Source organism: Orcinus orca, chromosome 3 (assembly GCF_937001465.1).
Source record: "Orcinus orca chromosome 3, mOrcOrc1.1, whole genome shotgun sequence".
Taxonomy (NCBI): Eukaryota; Metazoa; Chordata; class Mammalia; order Artiodactyla; family Delphinidae; genus Orcinus; species Orcinus orca.
In genome coordinates, this window is record NC_064561.1 from 122,911,353 (window position 1) to 122,927,920 (window position 16,568).

Here is a 16,568-nt window from a genome sequence, read left to right on the forward strand (position 1 = left end):
GGGCTCTAGAGCGCAGGCTCAGTAGTTGTGGCGCACAGGCTTAGTTGCTCCGTGGCATGTGGGATCTTCCTGGACCAGGGCTCGAACCTGGGTCCCCTGCATTGGCAAGCAGATTCTTAACCACTGCGCCACCAGGGAAGTCCCCAAGAGAGGGTTATTTTAATAACCTTTTCATATAATTGTGGGTATTCTATTTTAATATTACACCAAGACTCAGCACGTGATAATTTCTTAAAATTAGTTGTGTGGTGCTTGCACCCTGGTGATACTTGTGGGAGCTGCTCCTAACCTATGGATCAGATGGCCACTTTTTTTTTTTTTTAAGGAAAAGTTGGTCACCGTCTTTTGAAATTATGCTTTATGTAAGGTAGAATAAGAAATGCAAATCATTATCTTCATTATACCCTTTTAAAAAATCAAGTCTTGAAAGATTATAGAAGCTTCTTCTAATCAAACACCAACATCTCATGTGCATAGAAATTTGAACACTTTTTCCTTGATAGATCCACACTTCATATTATGGCTACTTTTATGAGGTAAGAAGTGAAAACTTAACAGTTTCTAACATAGTTCCTGGATAAATATTTGTTGAAACTATCTAATGTTTGTTAGACTGTTTTTATTCATTTCTTTCAAATTCTTATTTATGTCTATTACTTTATTTGAATAAGTGAGAAAAATGCCTTTTAGAAATGCCTTAACCTGGTACAGAAATAGAATTAAACATTCATGTTTACACATACGTCTAGTAAATTAGGCAACCACTTTATCTGCTTGTTCAGAATGTTTCAACATCATTAATCCATAATTTTATGTTTATCTATTTTAAGATCCACACAGGTCTACAGCACCAAATAATCTGGCCCTGTCAGCCCAGCTGCATTCCTCTGGATGAAAAACTCCTGCCCCAGCTTCTAAAAGAAGCAGGCTACGCTACCCACATGGTCGGAAAATGGCACCTGGGAATGTACAGGAAAGAATGTCTTCCAACCCGCCGAGGATTTGATACCTACTTTGGTAATGGAAATGCACATGTTTCTTTAACAACTCTGGCCAACTGCAGCCGTCTCATAAAACACAGCCAAGTGTAATCAAATGAAATAACTGGAAACTTGAACAGAGTGAATCAGTCAGCACTGCCATGGGGCCACTGTCTAATGCCACAACCGTAAACATGGCTGTGCACTCAGCTCGTGATGGGACAGGCAGTTATCTTTGCCAGGGTTCTACATGCCACGTAGGGGCCTTTGCAGAGTCTGCTACCTCCAAGTCAGAGACCACTCTACTCTTAGAGAACCTTATTACCAAAAGGGGATACAGATTGATTTTTTAAAAAAATTCCCGGCAAAACCCAATACAAGAATATTTCCTTCACAAAGGTTCAGGATCTTTTTTTCTCCTCATGAATTGTGTTCAAAGGTTTTATTTTGTTTTGTATTTCCTGGAGATGATAAAGAAGACTCTTTTCCAGTTGGCATCCTTCTTTCCTTCTGTGAGATCTGTTTTTGAAATTACTAGATTGGGGAAGATAGATCAAATAAAGAAAATGGGAGGGTAAATAACAAATAGTAATAGGAAAGATACAAAATAATAAGTATTTTATGGATTTGATAGCCCTATAAAAATAAATATAAAGCCTACAGTTTTTTAAAAATATATATACTCTATTTAAACCTGTTACAAACCATTTCTTAACAACCTATTTATCTATTTATCTTGCCAGGGGCTACATAGCTTTCTGTCAAGTTCTTTTCATATTTTGCTTTTTTTTTAAATTGGGGTGTAGCTGTTTTACAATGTTTGTTAGTTTCTACTGTACAGCGAAGTGAAGTAGAGTTCCCTGTGCTATACAGCAGGTTCTTATTAGATATCTATTTTATACATATTAGTGTATATACATCAATTGCAATCTCCCAGTTCATCCCACCTCTCACCCCCAACTTTCCCCCTCATATTTTGCTTTCCGTCTAGCTATTCTGTTTTATCTGTCTAGCTGTTTAGCTCCCTACCTACCTCCCATTTGTCTCTTCATTTATTTACAAACTGCCATATACAAAAAGGAACACACAATGAAGATAAATTTAAAAAAAATAAATAGAATTGAAAAATCAGGGTGGGCTTCCCTGGTGGCGCAGTGGTTGGGAGTCTGCCTGCTGATGCAGGGGACACGGGTTCGTGCCCCGGTCTGGGAAGATCCCACATGCCACAGAGCAGCTGGGCCCGTGAGCCATGGCTGCTGAGCCTGCGCGTCCGGAGCCTGTGCTCCACAAGGGGAGAGCCCACAACAGTGAGAGGCCCACGTACCGCAAAAAAAAAAAAAAAATCAGGGTGAGAGGAGGTGGAGTCAAGATGGCAGTATGAAAAGAGGTGGAGTTAGTGTCTCCCCACAGCTAGGGCACCTGCTGGCCACTGGTGGGGGACTCTGACACCCAAGGAGACAGGAGGAACCCCAAAGTGAACTGGTAGGATGTAAGGGGATTGAAGGGGGAGAAGTGGAGGCCAGACAGGATTGGCATCCCTGAGGCCAGGGAGATTAGGAGAGGCAGGCAGGAGGCGCCCTCTGGGAGAAGCAGGAGAGGAGTGGAGGGCGATTGCCCTGTTCACTCAGGCCCAGGGAGCCTGCTGAGCTCCCAGGCCTATCCCCTGCCCTCCAAAGCCCCCTCCAGGCTGCGTACGTTCTTGGGGGCATAGGGGGGAGGCTGGGGAGATCAGGAGAGGCAGGCGGGAGGGGCCCTCCCAGACCAGAGGAGGAGGAGAGGAGAGGAGGGTGTTTGCCCTGCCCACTTGAGCCCAGGAAGGCTGCTGGACTCCCAGGTGAGGGCCCCTGCCCTGTGAGACCAGGGCTGGAGGGCACGCCTGGGCCCCTTATGTTCCTTGAGCCTAACCGTCCCCCCCACCACACACCCTCCAGGGCCTTTTTCAGCCCTGTGGGTCCTGAGCATCAGCCCTGCCCACCACCCAAACCTCACCCTTGCTTAGCCCCCACCCTCCACAGCCAAGGCCTTCCCCCCAACCTTTTTTTCCCCTCCTTCTCTTTTTTTTACTATTGTGGTACTGTTGTATATTCCAGTTGTTGATTCATCTATATTTTTATCTTTATATTCTCCCTATCTGTTAGTTTTCTAGCCTAATTTTATTTATTACTTTGTTATTGTTCTTTTGGTTTTTCCTTTTTTTTTTGCCTCCCCAGGTGGCTTGCAGGATCTTGATTCACAAGCCCAGGGTCAGGCCGAAGCTCCTGCGGTGGGAGCTCTGAGTCTGAACCACTGGACTAACAGGGAACCTCAGACCACGGGGAATATTCATCAGAGTGAGGTCTCATGGAGTTCCTCATCTCAGGCAAGACCCAGCTCTACCCAATAGCCTACTAACCCTAGTGTTGGAAGCATCAGGTCAAACAACCAGTAAGACAGGAACACAATCCCACTTACTGAAAAAAAAAAAATGAGATGGCAAAAAAATATGTCACAGATGAAGGAGCAAGGTCAAAACCTATAAGGCCAAATAAATGAAGAAGAAATAGGCAATCTACCTGAAAAAGAATTCAGAGTAATGATAGTAAAGATGATCCAGAATCTCAAAAATAGAATGGACGCACAGATTGACAAAATACAAGAAATGTTTAACAAAGATCTAGAAGAACTAAAGAACAAACAAACAGAGATGAACAACATAATAACTGAAATGAAAAATACACTAGAAGGAATCAGTAACAGAATAACTGAGGCAGAAGAATGAATAAGTGAGCTGAAAGTAACTGCCAAGGAGCAGAATAAAGAAAAAAGAATGAAAAGAATTGAAGACAATCTCAGAGACCTCTGGGACAACACTAAACGCACTAACATTTGGATCATAGGGGTCCCAGAAGAAGAGAAAAAGAAAGGGTCTGAGAAAATATTTGAAGAGTTTATAGTTGAAAACTTCCCTAACATGGGACAGGAAATAGTCACCCAAGTCCAGGAAGCACAGAGAGTCCCATACAGAATAAACCCTAGGAAAAACACACCAAGACACATATTAATCAAATTAACAAAAATTTAATTCAAAGAAAAAATATTAAAAGCTGCAAGGGAAAAACAAAAAATAACATACAAAGGAATCCAAACAAGGTAATAAGCTGATTTTTCAGTGGAAACTCTGCAGGCCAGAAGCGGGTGGAAGGATATACTTAAAGTGGTGAAAGAGAAAAACCTACAACCAAGATTACTCTACCTAGCAAGGATCTCATTCAGATTCGATGGAGAAGTCAAAAGCTTTTCAGACAAGCAAAAGCTAAGAGAATTCAGCACCAGTAAACCAGTTTTACAACAAATGCTGAGAAAACTTCTCTAAACGGGAAACACAAGAGAAGAAAAAGACCCACAAAAAACAAACCCAAAACAATTAAGAAAATGGTAATAAGAACATACATATCAATAATAACCTTGAATGTAAATGGATTAAATGTCCCAACCAAAAGACATAGACTGGGTGAATGGATACAAAGACAAGACCCATATATATGCTGTCTACAACAGACCCACTTCAGACCTAGGGACACATACAGACTGAAAGTGAAGCGATGGAAAAAGATATTCCATGCAAATGGAAATCAAAAGAAAGCTGGATTAGCAATACTTGTATCAGATAAAATAGACTTTAAAATAAAGACTGTTACAAGAGATAAGGAAGGATACTACATAATGATCAAAGGATCAATCCAAGAAGGAGATATAACAATTATAAATGTTTATGCACCCAACATAGGAGCACCTCAATATATAAGGCAAATGCTAACAACCATGAAAGGAGAAATCGACAGTAACACAATAATAGTAGGGGACTTTAACATCCCACCTACACCAATGGACAGATCATCCAAACAGAAAATAAATAAGGGAACACAAGCTTTAAATGACACAATAGATCAGATAGATCTAATTGATATTTATAGAACATTCCACCCCAAAGTGGCAGAATACACTTTCTTCTCAAGTGCACATGGAACATTCTCCAGGATAGATCACATCTTGGGTCACAAATCAAGCCTCGGAAAATTTAAGAAAATTGAAATCGTATCAAGCATCTTTTCTGACCACAACGCTGTGAGATTGGAAATCAATTACAGGAAAAAAACTGTAAAAAACCAAATACATGGAGGCTAATCAGTGTGCTACTAAATAATCAAGAGATCACTGAAGAAATCAAAGAACAAATCAAAAAATACATAGAAACAAATGACAATGAAAACATGACAACCCAAAACCTGTGGGATGCAGCAAAAGCAGTTCTAAGAGGGAAGATTATAGCTATGCAATCTCATCTTAAGAAAAAAGAAAAATCTCAAATAAACAATCTAACCCTACACTTAAAACAACTAAAGAAAGAAGAACAAAGAAAACCCAAAGTCAGTAGAAGGAAAGAAATCATAAAGATCAGAGCAGAAATGAATGAAATAGAAACAAAGAAAACAATAGCAAAGATCAATAAAACTAAAAGCTGGTTCTCTGAGAAGATAAACAAAATTGGTAAACCCTTAGACAGACTCATCAAGAAAAAAAGGGAGAGGATGCAAATCAAAGTTAGAAATGAAAAAGGAGAAATGACAACTGACACTGCAGAAATACAAAGGATTATAAGAGACTACTGCAAACAACTATATGCCAATAAAATGGACAATCATGAAGAAATGGACAAATTCTTGGAAATCTACAATTTTCCAAGACTGATCCAGGAAGAATTAGAAAATATAAACAGTCCTATCACAAGTAATGAAATTGAAACTGTAATTAAAAATCTTCCATCAAACAAAAGTCCAGGACCAGATGGCTTCACAGGTGAATTCTATCAAACATTTAGAGACAAGCTAACACCCATCCCTCTCAAACTCTTCCAAAAAATTGCAGAGGAAGGAATACTCCCAAACTCATTCTATGAGGTCACCATCACCCTGATACCCAAACCAGTCAAAGACACTACGAAAAAAAGAAAATTACAGACCAATATCACTGATGAACACAGATGAAAAACTCCTGAACAAATAGTAGCAAACAGAATCCAACAGCACGTTAAAAGGATCACACACCATGATCAAGTGAGATTTATCCCTGGGATGCAAGGATTCTTCAATATGTGCAAATTAATCAATGTGATACACCATATTAACAAATTAAGGAATAAAAACCATATGATCATCTCAATAGATGCAGAAAAAGCTTTTGACAAAGTTCAACACCCATTTATGATTAAAAAAAAAACTCTCCAGAAAATGGGCATAGAGGGAACCTACCTCAACATAATAAAGGTCATATATGACAAACTCACAGCAAGCATCATACTCAGTGGTGAAAGCATTTCCACTAAGATCAGGAACAAGACAAGGATGTCCACTCTCACCACTGTTATTCAACATAGTTTTGAAAGTCCTAGCCACAGCAATCAGAGAAGAAAAAGAAAGAAAAGGAATACAAATTGGAAAAGAAGAAGTAAAACTGTCACTGTTTGCAGATGACATGATACTATACACAGAAAATCCTAAAGATGTCACCAGAAAGCTACTAGAACTAATCAGTGAATTTGGTAAGGTCGCAGGATACAAAATTAATGAACAGAAATCTCTGGCATTCCTATACACCAACAATGAAAAATCAGAAAGAGAAATTAAGGAAACACTCCCATTTACCGTTGCAACAAAAAGAATAAAATACCTAGGAATAAACCTACCTAAGGAGGCAAAAGAGTTGTACTCAGAAAACTATAAAACACTGATGAAAGAAATCAAAGATGGGGCTTCCCTGGTGGCGCAGTGGTTGAGAGTCTGCCTGCCGATGCAGGGGACACGGGTTCGTGCCCCGGTCTGGGAAGATCCCACATGCCGCGGAGCGGCTAGGCCTGTGAGCCATGGCCGCTGAGCCTGCGGGTCTGGAGCCTGTGCTCCGCAACGGGAGAGGCCACAACAGTGAGAGGCCCACGTACCGCAAAAAAAAAAAAAAAAAAAAAAAAAACTATGATGAGATATCACCTCATGCCGGTCAGAATGGCCATTATCAAAAAATCTAGAAACAATAAATGCTGGAAAGGGTGTGGTGAAAAGGGAACTCTCTTGCACTGTTGGTGGGAATGTAAATTGATACAGCCACTATGGAGAACAGTATGGAGGTTCCTTAAAAAACTAAAAATAGAATTACCATATGACCCAGCAATCCCATTACTGGGCATATACCCTGCGAAAACCATAATTCAAAAAGACACATGTACCACAATGTTCATTGCAGCACTATTTACAATAGCCAGGGCATGGAACCAACCTAAATGTCCATCGACAGATGAATGGTTAAAGAAGATGTGGCACATATATACAATGGAATATTACTCAGCCATAAAAAGAAACAAAATTGAGTTACTTGTAGTGAGGTGGATGGACCTAGAGTCTGTCATACAGAGTGAAGTAAGTCAGAAAGAGAAAAACAAATACCGTATGCTAACACATATATATGGAATCTGAAAAAAAAATGGTACTGATGAACCTAGTTGCAGGGCAGGAATAAAGAGATAGACATAGAAAATGGACTTGAGGACATGGGGTGGGAGGGCGAAGCTGGGGCGAAGTGAGAGTAGCATTGACATAGCATCGACATACGTACACTACTGAATGTAAAATAGTTGGCTGGTGGGAAGCAGCAGCATAGCACAGGGAGATCGGCTTGGTGCTTTGCGACGACCTAGAGGGGTGGGATAGGGAGGATAGGAGGGAGGCTCAAGAGGGAGGGGATATGGGGACATGTGTATGCATACGGCTGATTCGCTTTGTTGTGCAACAGAAACTAACACAGTATTTTGAATCAATTATACTCCAATAAAGATCTATTTTTTAAAAATCAGGATGAATAGAAAAAGATGGAATAGTTGCTTGGCACCGAGTTATTTAAAAAAAAACAAAACCTGCCTGGCTGTAGCAGACTTCACATTCAACTCTGAGATTTGGGACTTCTTATGCTCAAAGCAAAAAAAAGCAGTCTATAAGTGTCACATTACTTATAAGTTAAATGGAAACCAGATGTTCAGGAAGAGTAAAGCATTTTCTGGCTCTTAGACCTGAGAGAAATTTCTCCTTTGGGAGTAGGTAAGGTAGCAGCATCCTCAAAAACATCATTTTAGTAATAAAATGGTGGTTGTCTTATAGATGTTTCTTGAGACATTCTCTTTTATTCAAGCTAGGACCAGAGCACCAAAGTACATTTCAGTTCAAGTGATTATATGGGGCCCACACAGTGCAGTTGAAGCTCACAGCTCTATAGTGCCTAGTTCGAACCACAGTTTCAGTCGAGATGTAAGGACATCCAGACGTGAGACACCGTGTGACCCACTCCCATCTGGGTTCTCTAGCAGACATTGCTTAATCAATAATGCATTCTTCCCTGATGAATCTGGATATATCCTCAGTATTCTTAAATAGCTGTTAAAAACAGGACTTGGGTGTAAGACGTCTTTGTCATCTTGGAAATTCTAGAGGAAAAAACAGCCTCTATATCCTTTGACAATTTTCAATCAGGTCTTTGCTTAACGATGGGTCGATACCTGTACTCTGGCAACTGGAAGGATATTTTAATTGTTTTTATTAAAAACCAAATTTTATATTTTAAAATTATATATTTAAACCAAATTATATATTTAAAAATTCAGTTGGACAGAGGGGGAAATAACATCCTTTTATGAGAATTAAGAAGCCTAAATGGATTTAGACAGACAGACACCCCACCGCACATTCATGGAAGGGAGACTTGCAGAGAAGGAGGGCATGATGACGATGCAGTTGTTATCACTGTTATGACTTAGATGTTCTGTTAAAAAACAGATGATTGTGGGCCTGGTTGCACAACTCTGAGTACACTAAGAACCACTGAACTGTACAACGTAAATGAGTGATTTGTATGATATGTGAATTATTCTCAATAAAGCTGTTAAATACAGCAGAGATTTAATTGTTCAAAACATAGTTTCTCATTTTTCCCCAAAAAGCATCGCTGCCATATTCTTTAGACTCAGCATGTAAGTTCAAATTTGTGAATCATTGTTATGAGAAAGTTCTATGTGACTGTCACATGGTTGCTTGGTATTAGTTTGACCAAGTATGTGAATAGATAGTTCTATTATGTGAATAAAGAGTTCTATTGGAATCCTATTTGTACTAACTTTTTAATATTTATGGTTTATACATCTTTTTATCAAGTATATCCTCTGCATGTATTTCCCCAAATGATAGAAAACAGTTTATTCTTACAGATAAAGAACCTGAAGTGATTCTTCAAGGTGTTACCAGCAGTTATTAACCCCAAATAGAACACCAGTGTCCTGACCCCTTTAATTACCCATATAAGGACTGAAATTATTTTCATGGATACATTTGTTTTTCGATTATATATTAATTAGCAAACACATTGGCTTTCCCTTTCTGTTATACCTGTAGCAGAAAAGATTACCATTTAAAGAGTTATCTTAAAACTAAGATATTCATTGTATTTAGGACCTTGAATTTACTGAATCATGGAAAAGGAGGAAATTAAAATGAATTCATTTACTAGGTAAGATATGTAGGACTTTTAATTGTGATTATAAGAAATATTTAGAACTGGGGAAAGAGGCCAATTTTATTATCTTCATTTTAATGTTAATAAGCAGTGTTTGTCAGGAGATAGCTCAGAGTCCAGCACAGTGATTTCTTTTGGATAGCTTTATCGAGGTGTAATTCACATACCATATAATTCACCCCATTAAAATGTACAGTTCCATTGATTTTTAAATAAATTCACAGGGTTGTACCACGGTCACTACAATCAAATGTAGAACATTTCCATCACCCCAATAAAGAAACCCCATACACATTAGCAGTCACTCCCCATTTTCCCCTGACCCTCATAGCCCTAGGCAACCACTAACCTACTTTCTGTCTCTACAGATTTGCCTATTCTGAACATCTCATAAAAATAGAATCATATAACATGCAGCACAGCTTATTTTAATATTTTAGGAAAATATGGAACATTTGCAGGAACAACTAAACTTGAGAAACCATTTCTCCCATGTTTAAGTCTAAATTGTGGGATAGGCCATTGATGCCATTTAAATTGGGGGTGAAATTGAGATCAACAGACGTAGAAAAATCTAATTTCAACACCACATGTTAGTTTGCTGTTTTGGTTGTTATGTTTAGAGATCCTCTGTTTGGAAATCTTTGTGTCTTTCACCAGTGGGTGTCAGCATCTGACTAAAGATGATGCCTCCAAGAGCTACTTCTGTAAATAACCTTGAAGCCAGTCGACCAAGGTCAATATCAACGTTATTTGAATTCTGCGTTCATTTATGTGATCACCTCAGAGTAAAAATTTGTAACAAATCACTTGAACCATATGCTGTTTTAACCATTAGATAGCTTTAAAAGATTAAAATGTCATCAATTTTACTGAATTTAAACTCTGATTTTTTAAAACATATTTACTTGGAATCACCCACTTTGAGAGTTACGTGATGGAGCTTATATTCTAAAGACTTGGCTAAGGGGTGGATTTGAATTTTTTTTACGATAACATTTTAATGCCTTATGCTAGCAAATATAGAGATGTTAAGAAATGGTGCTCTGATTAGCCTTGTCATTTGATTAGCCCTGACATGGATAATCAATTGCATTAGGCAATTAAATGCTGAGACCTTCGTTTGTTTAACATGTTTTATGCTATGCTGACTACTTTCATCTCCCATTCTCCTTGTAGGATATCTTCTAGGTAGTGAAGATTACTATTCCCATGAGCGCTGTACGTTAATCAACGCTCTGAATGTTACACGATGTGCTCTTGATTTTCGAGATGGTGAAGAAGTTGCAACAGGGTATAAAAATATGTATTCAACAAATGTATTTACTGAAAGGGCTACAACCCTCATAACTAACCACCCACCAGAGAAGGTAAGTCTTGCTTTTTTATTGATATCAAAATTGTGTGAAGATAGCATCTCTTCAGGTGAATATAGGAAAAGGCCATTGTCCTTTAGGGAAAAACCTAATAAATACTAGCGGAGTCACTTTCAAGTTCTAGAGTACCTCAGTATCAGCTGAGAAGCTTGTTAAAAATAGAAATTCCTGGAGCCCACCTCTAAAAGTCTGATTTATTAAGTCTGGGAAAAATCCATATGTCAATATTTTAAGGAAACTCAAGGGTGATTCTGCTGCACGCGGTCCCCAGATCACACTTTGAGGAATGCTGTGCATATAGTGTTTCAGTACAAATATAGTTTTATTATTTTAGTATCCTGTGTGGAGGTATGGTAATTAGTAAATTGACTTTTTCAAAAAATGTTAGGCTTATGTACAAGATGAGGCATTATTATGGCAAACTTACTGTTAGGTATCCACAAATTTAAGGTTCAGGGCAAGTTCCCTAACTTTGTATTTCCCAGCCCTCCTCCAAGGTTATTTTGGCTATTCTAAATATTCTGCATTCCCATGTTTATTTAGAAGCAGCTGGCCAATTTCTACAAAAAAAAAAAAAAAAAGTACCTGCTTGGATTTGGATTTCATTGAATCTGTGGACCAACTTGGGGACAATGACATCTTAACAATATTGAGCATTCTAATCTATAAACACGGTACACTGATGAGCCTGTTTATCACATCGACCATACTGAAGCTAGGTGTATATGTCATGTGCTGAAATCTTTTGACTTATTTACAGATAAAAGTAGAAAAGAGTCTGAATAGCCTTGACATTTGTTGTTGTCGTTGTTAATCTGGAGTTAACCTCCTGAACCCAAGTTCAAGCTGAATTCTCTGGATTTAGCTTATAAATGCCTTTAAATCAGATATTTGTGTTGTCAGATATTGGGCTCAAAATATGGCTTCATTAAGAACTGTATTAACATGCCCTCGAAATTAGACCTTCAATAGGACTCTAACACAGCAAATTACAGAACGTGCGGTGTTATCCAGTTTTTCCAGTTTCCTGCGCTTTGCCTCCTTGGCGGTTACTGAAGGTCCTCGGTGCAGATCACCATTTGGATTCCTGTTTAGATACCTGTTCAGACTTGGTACCTGGCTCCTGACTCCCTTTTTGACATAGTGTCTTCCTGCCTACCCTAACGTAGCATTGAGTGGCTTTCCTGGTGTCTGTCCTCAGCTTTGCCCCACTTTTGGCTTTTTTGTACTCTTTCATGCTGACCTGTTGGAGTGGCCAACAGTGGAACATGGAAGAAATTGGAATATTCTCTCAAATATGTAGACATATGCAGATTTAAAATCTAGCTGTAAACCAATATTCAGGTAGTTCGACAGATAACTGCTAGGTAATTGGCTTAAGTTCTCAGTTTTCTTCTGTATGTTTGGCATGTTATAGATGAGGTTAAAAACCCAAAGAACAAGACAAGGTCTTGAGGGAACTGTGGTCCTTGTCCTGTCCTTTGAAGTTTGAGGTGGGCATCATTTTTCAGGTAAGCAAACTGGCTTAGAGAAATGAGGTAACTTGTTCAAGGTCACAGAATCAGAAACTGCACTGTTTAACTCCAGAGCTCAGTGCACTTAACAAGCCTCCCTAGTTGACCGTTTATATCCCAGACCAGCGACTATGAGCCCCAGTGTGTGACTCAGCTTGATGGTTCCAGTATACAATACAATGACAGTATATTGGGATCATCTGGAAAGCTTGGAAGAAATACCACTTCCAAATATTGTGATTTATTGGTCCGGGGTGGGACCCCATCACTGGTATTTAATTATCCCTCCGCTCCTACCTCCAACCAGTGATTCTGATGTGCAGTCACTATCGATTCCTCTCAAGCACAGAGAAGCAAGCAGAAGCCAGCTGCCCTTTACAAGTTCACAATATACCACTCTTTAATCATGCAACAAGTATAAGATGTCTACAATAAAAATTTGTTTCCATTAAGGAACAATAGAGTATTCTCTCCCAGTGCCCATAACATTAATCAAATAAGAGGAAGCACCTGGGGTGAAATCATTCCTGGTGGGTGGGCTGTCTTAACTGGTGTAGGGGGAGAAGGCTCAGGAACTGAGGAAAACTGTAGGCCCTAAGAGCTCACAAGCCACCCACACCCGTGTGATTAGTATGGTGCTGCTCATAGGTAATATGGAAATTGCTGGGTGAGAGGTGGTCATTTTCCTACAGTGACTGAAACGTTCCAAAGCAGTAGCCAGCCTTTTCAGCATCCCCAAAGTCAAGTTTGAAGCATAGACATAAATGAATGAAATAATCAATAGCTGAGTAATAGCCCCAGAAAGTTTAAGACGGCAGATGCCAATGTTTATAGTTTCAATTCTCAATGAAAGGACGCAGCACACCAATTACAGGACTTTCATCATTTTATTCCAACATTGAATCTAATTCTGTTCTAACTTCTCTGTGCTATCTACAGACTGTAACATAGGCAACTTGCTCTAAGATGGAAATCATTAAAGAAATACACACAAAGTATCCACAAGCTGACTTAAAAATGTGTCTGTTTTAAAGAGCTCTTGGGGGAAAAAAGCATATGGAGCTATTTTGTAACAGAAACACAGTTGGTGCTGGAATCAGGGAGATATTGCTAATAACCATTGCACAGTGTTAAGAAGGAATGTCTTTTCTCCTTTTTCTACAGGGTAATTCCCTTAGTACTAATACTACAATGTGAAAGTAACACATTCACAAAATATCGTTTGGTTAAAAATAGCCCCCCTCGGGCTTCCCTGGTGGCGCAGTGGTTGAGAGTCCGCCTGCCAATGCAGGGGACACGGGTTCGTGCCCAGGTCCGGGAAGATCCCACATGCCGCAGAGCGGCTAGGCCCGTGAGCCATGGCTGCTGAGCCTGCACGTCCGGAGCCTGTGCTCCGCAATGGGACAGGCCACAACAGTGAGAGGCCTGTGTACCTCAAAAAAAAAAAAAAAAAAAAATAGCCCCCCTCAAAACTTTGCAGAATAAAAATAAATGTTTTCTCCCATACCTCATCTACTAGCAGCTTCTTAAAACAAATGTGACTTTCTAGTGGTAGACACTTACCTTTTCCTGTCACAATTTGGAAAGAAATGTCTTAATTTGGAAGTCAAAGAGAATAACACTTTAAAAACATATCATATGCTTTTTAAAATGTTATATTTTAAATTAGGGAAATGTACTAAAGAAATGAATTTAAGACTTTCTTCCTTACTGGAATTAGCATAATGAGAAAGGGAAATAAACCCTTAGCACCATTTTAATATGCTAATAACTTTAGGTTATAATGTCATACTTTTACTTAATACCTAAACATTTGGTCGTGATTCACATTTAGGATTCCAATTTACAGACCTAAAGAAAGGCGGACAGCTAGGGTTGGTGTAAAAGTGGCAGCTGTAACTGGGTTGGTGAGAGCAGAGATCTGGACCCAAGAAAGACCAAGGGAGAGATCAAGGTCCTGCACAAACCCAGAGATCTATGGAGTTCAAACTCGGGTCCAGGACTTTGGTGTTTTGAATCAGCATGTCAGTAAGGTCAGAATGGGCCTGAAAGTCTCCAAAGGCCAAGGCTCCATTAGGTTGGAATGCAAGTCAGTAGACAGCATAATAATAATGAGCCCATCCCCAGGATGGCAGCTGCTCGCTTTGGGCTAACAGTGAGCTGAGGTTGGCAGGTGTGGGGAAATTGGCTACAGCTGTTTACTGGGAGGGTCTTAGGACAAGAGGCTGAAGGCAGGTTCCTGACTGTGGTGGAGAACCTGAGGGCCTGAGTTAATTGTTCTTTCCACTGGGGTACCATGTGGTACTAAGAAGAATACTCTGTTAATTTTTTTTTTTTCAATTTAAAAGTAGTATAGAAATGTTTCACATCTAGCACTGTTGGCAAATGAGTTGTTCCATGAATAAAGTTCACCTTGTGAGAACTGAAACTTTATTTTTACAATATTGGATGGAAATACTCTAAAATGTGGTACATTGGTCCTCACCTCATTAAATGGGCTACACTGTTTATCATTCTGACTCCTGGTGACCCAGAGCCATACCGATGTGTGCAAGGATGTTTGCCCATACACTAAATGGTCCTAGATCACTGTTGACGAAACGGGAAAAAGACAACTTGTTTTGTTCAAGAATCACCTTTACCTGTAAGTCTAGTTGGCAGGTAGCACGAGGCCTTTGCGGGGCCTGTAACAGTCATAGGCCAGGGAAGACTGCATCTCCCAGGGGTTGTTTTCATTTTCTCTTCTCAGTTATGCCCCTTCTGTTTGAACTAACAGGAGCCTGACCACTGGATAAATGGGGGAATTGTTGTAGTATTATCATTTTAATCCCTCAAGAGCAACGGTCATGTCTTCAACCACTAAAGAATAATTACAGGAAAGGTTTTCAGGTAATTTCTTGCTATATTTAACGAAGTGTGTAGAATGATTTCCACACTGAATATTTATAAGACCCTTTAATGATGGTCCCAGAAACATTATTTTTTCCCCAGAGTGGTTATGAGATCTCTCCTCCACCACCCTCCCCAGCTGTCGCCTCCAGGGATCACTTGTTGGCTGGAAATGACCTGCCTTCCTTCCCCTTTCTCTCCTTAATGACGGGAGCTGCCGAGTTGCCCATAATGGCCTGGGTGAGCACTTTCTCCTGAAACAGTGAGCTCCCTTTTTCATTTCTCCACCCCTGTCCACTGTAGAGAATCCAGACCAGGGTCACAAAGTCTTATGTTTACAAGGGCCAGGCTGCTACCCTAAATAAATGAAGTCATTCAGGTAGGACAGTGGGGAGACTAGAAAATAAGAGAGCCCTTGGGGGAGGCCGGAGGTCTCTGTTTCTCATACTCCAGCCATCTGTTGTCAGATGGAGTGTGGACCTGGAGTTGTCAGAAGTTCTGATTTTTCAAGAAAATAAAAAAACTAAACAAAACAGGTTTTCATGTGACATTTCCTGATTTTTAAAACTTTATGTGGGTTGCAAATTGTTGTAGCTTTCCAATTTTTAATCCGTCCCCATCCAGACCTTGGCTGGTGGCTGGGGCATGGGCTTGGTCTAGTGCTGAAGATCCAGACGGCAGTTCCCACCGCGGAACCTCACTGCGCCGGCAGGTCCTGGATGTCCCTGCACATCCTTTCCCCTCCGAACATCTTAGCCCAGGGTTCTTCCTCCCCACCTGGGTGGGGCATCTTCTGGGATTCTCTTCACCATGGTCTGGAGGAACATGGACTTTTCAGTGTGACTTGTGTGGCTGGAGGAGAACGCGCGTGTGTCAAGGAGCAGCAGAGGCAGAGCTAAAGCCTGTCAAAGGGGTTAGTGTTGCCTTTTGGAGTTGGAATTTGGAATGTGTTCCCATGGAAACAACGTACAAACGAAGCCTAGGGTCTACATCATCATGGTTTTTATTCCATCACCTGCCTCCTTAGTAAAATAGGTTTTAAAGGGATGTCTTTGATATTGAACAGCCATTTTGAACATTTTGATTTTTGGGAAAAGGTGTTTCTAAGTTCCAAAGATCTGAACTAAAAATACTGTCTTGGGTGTCTATTTGAGTTCTAGATATGTATACCCATTACTGTATCACAGTGATGTGTAATATGTAATTTAAAACAATTTATCAAC

At 39.9% G+C, this 16,568-nt stretch overlaps 1 protein-coding gene across 1 annotated transcript in view; it reads left to right on the forward strand.

The window, feature by feature from the left end:
* ARSB (arylsulfatase B) overlaps positions 1-16,568 on the forward strand; it is a 177,993-nt gene that overhangs the window by 19,401 nt on the left and 142,024 nt on the right. Inside the window, exons 2-3 of the mRNA XM_033430082.2 lie at positions 831-1,017; positions 10,746-10,936. Of these exons, the coding sequence (XP_033285973.1) occupies positions 831-1,017; positions 10,746-10,936 (378 nt within the window). The remainder of the gene's footprint in view (positions 1-830; positions 1,018-10,745; positions 10,937-16,568) is intronic.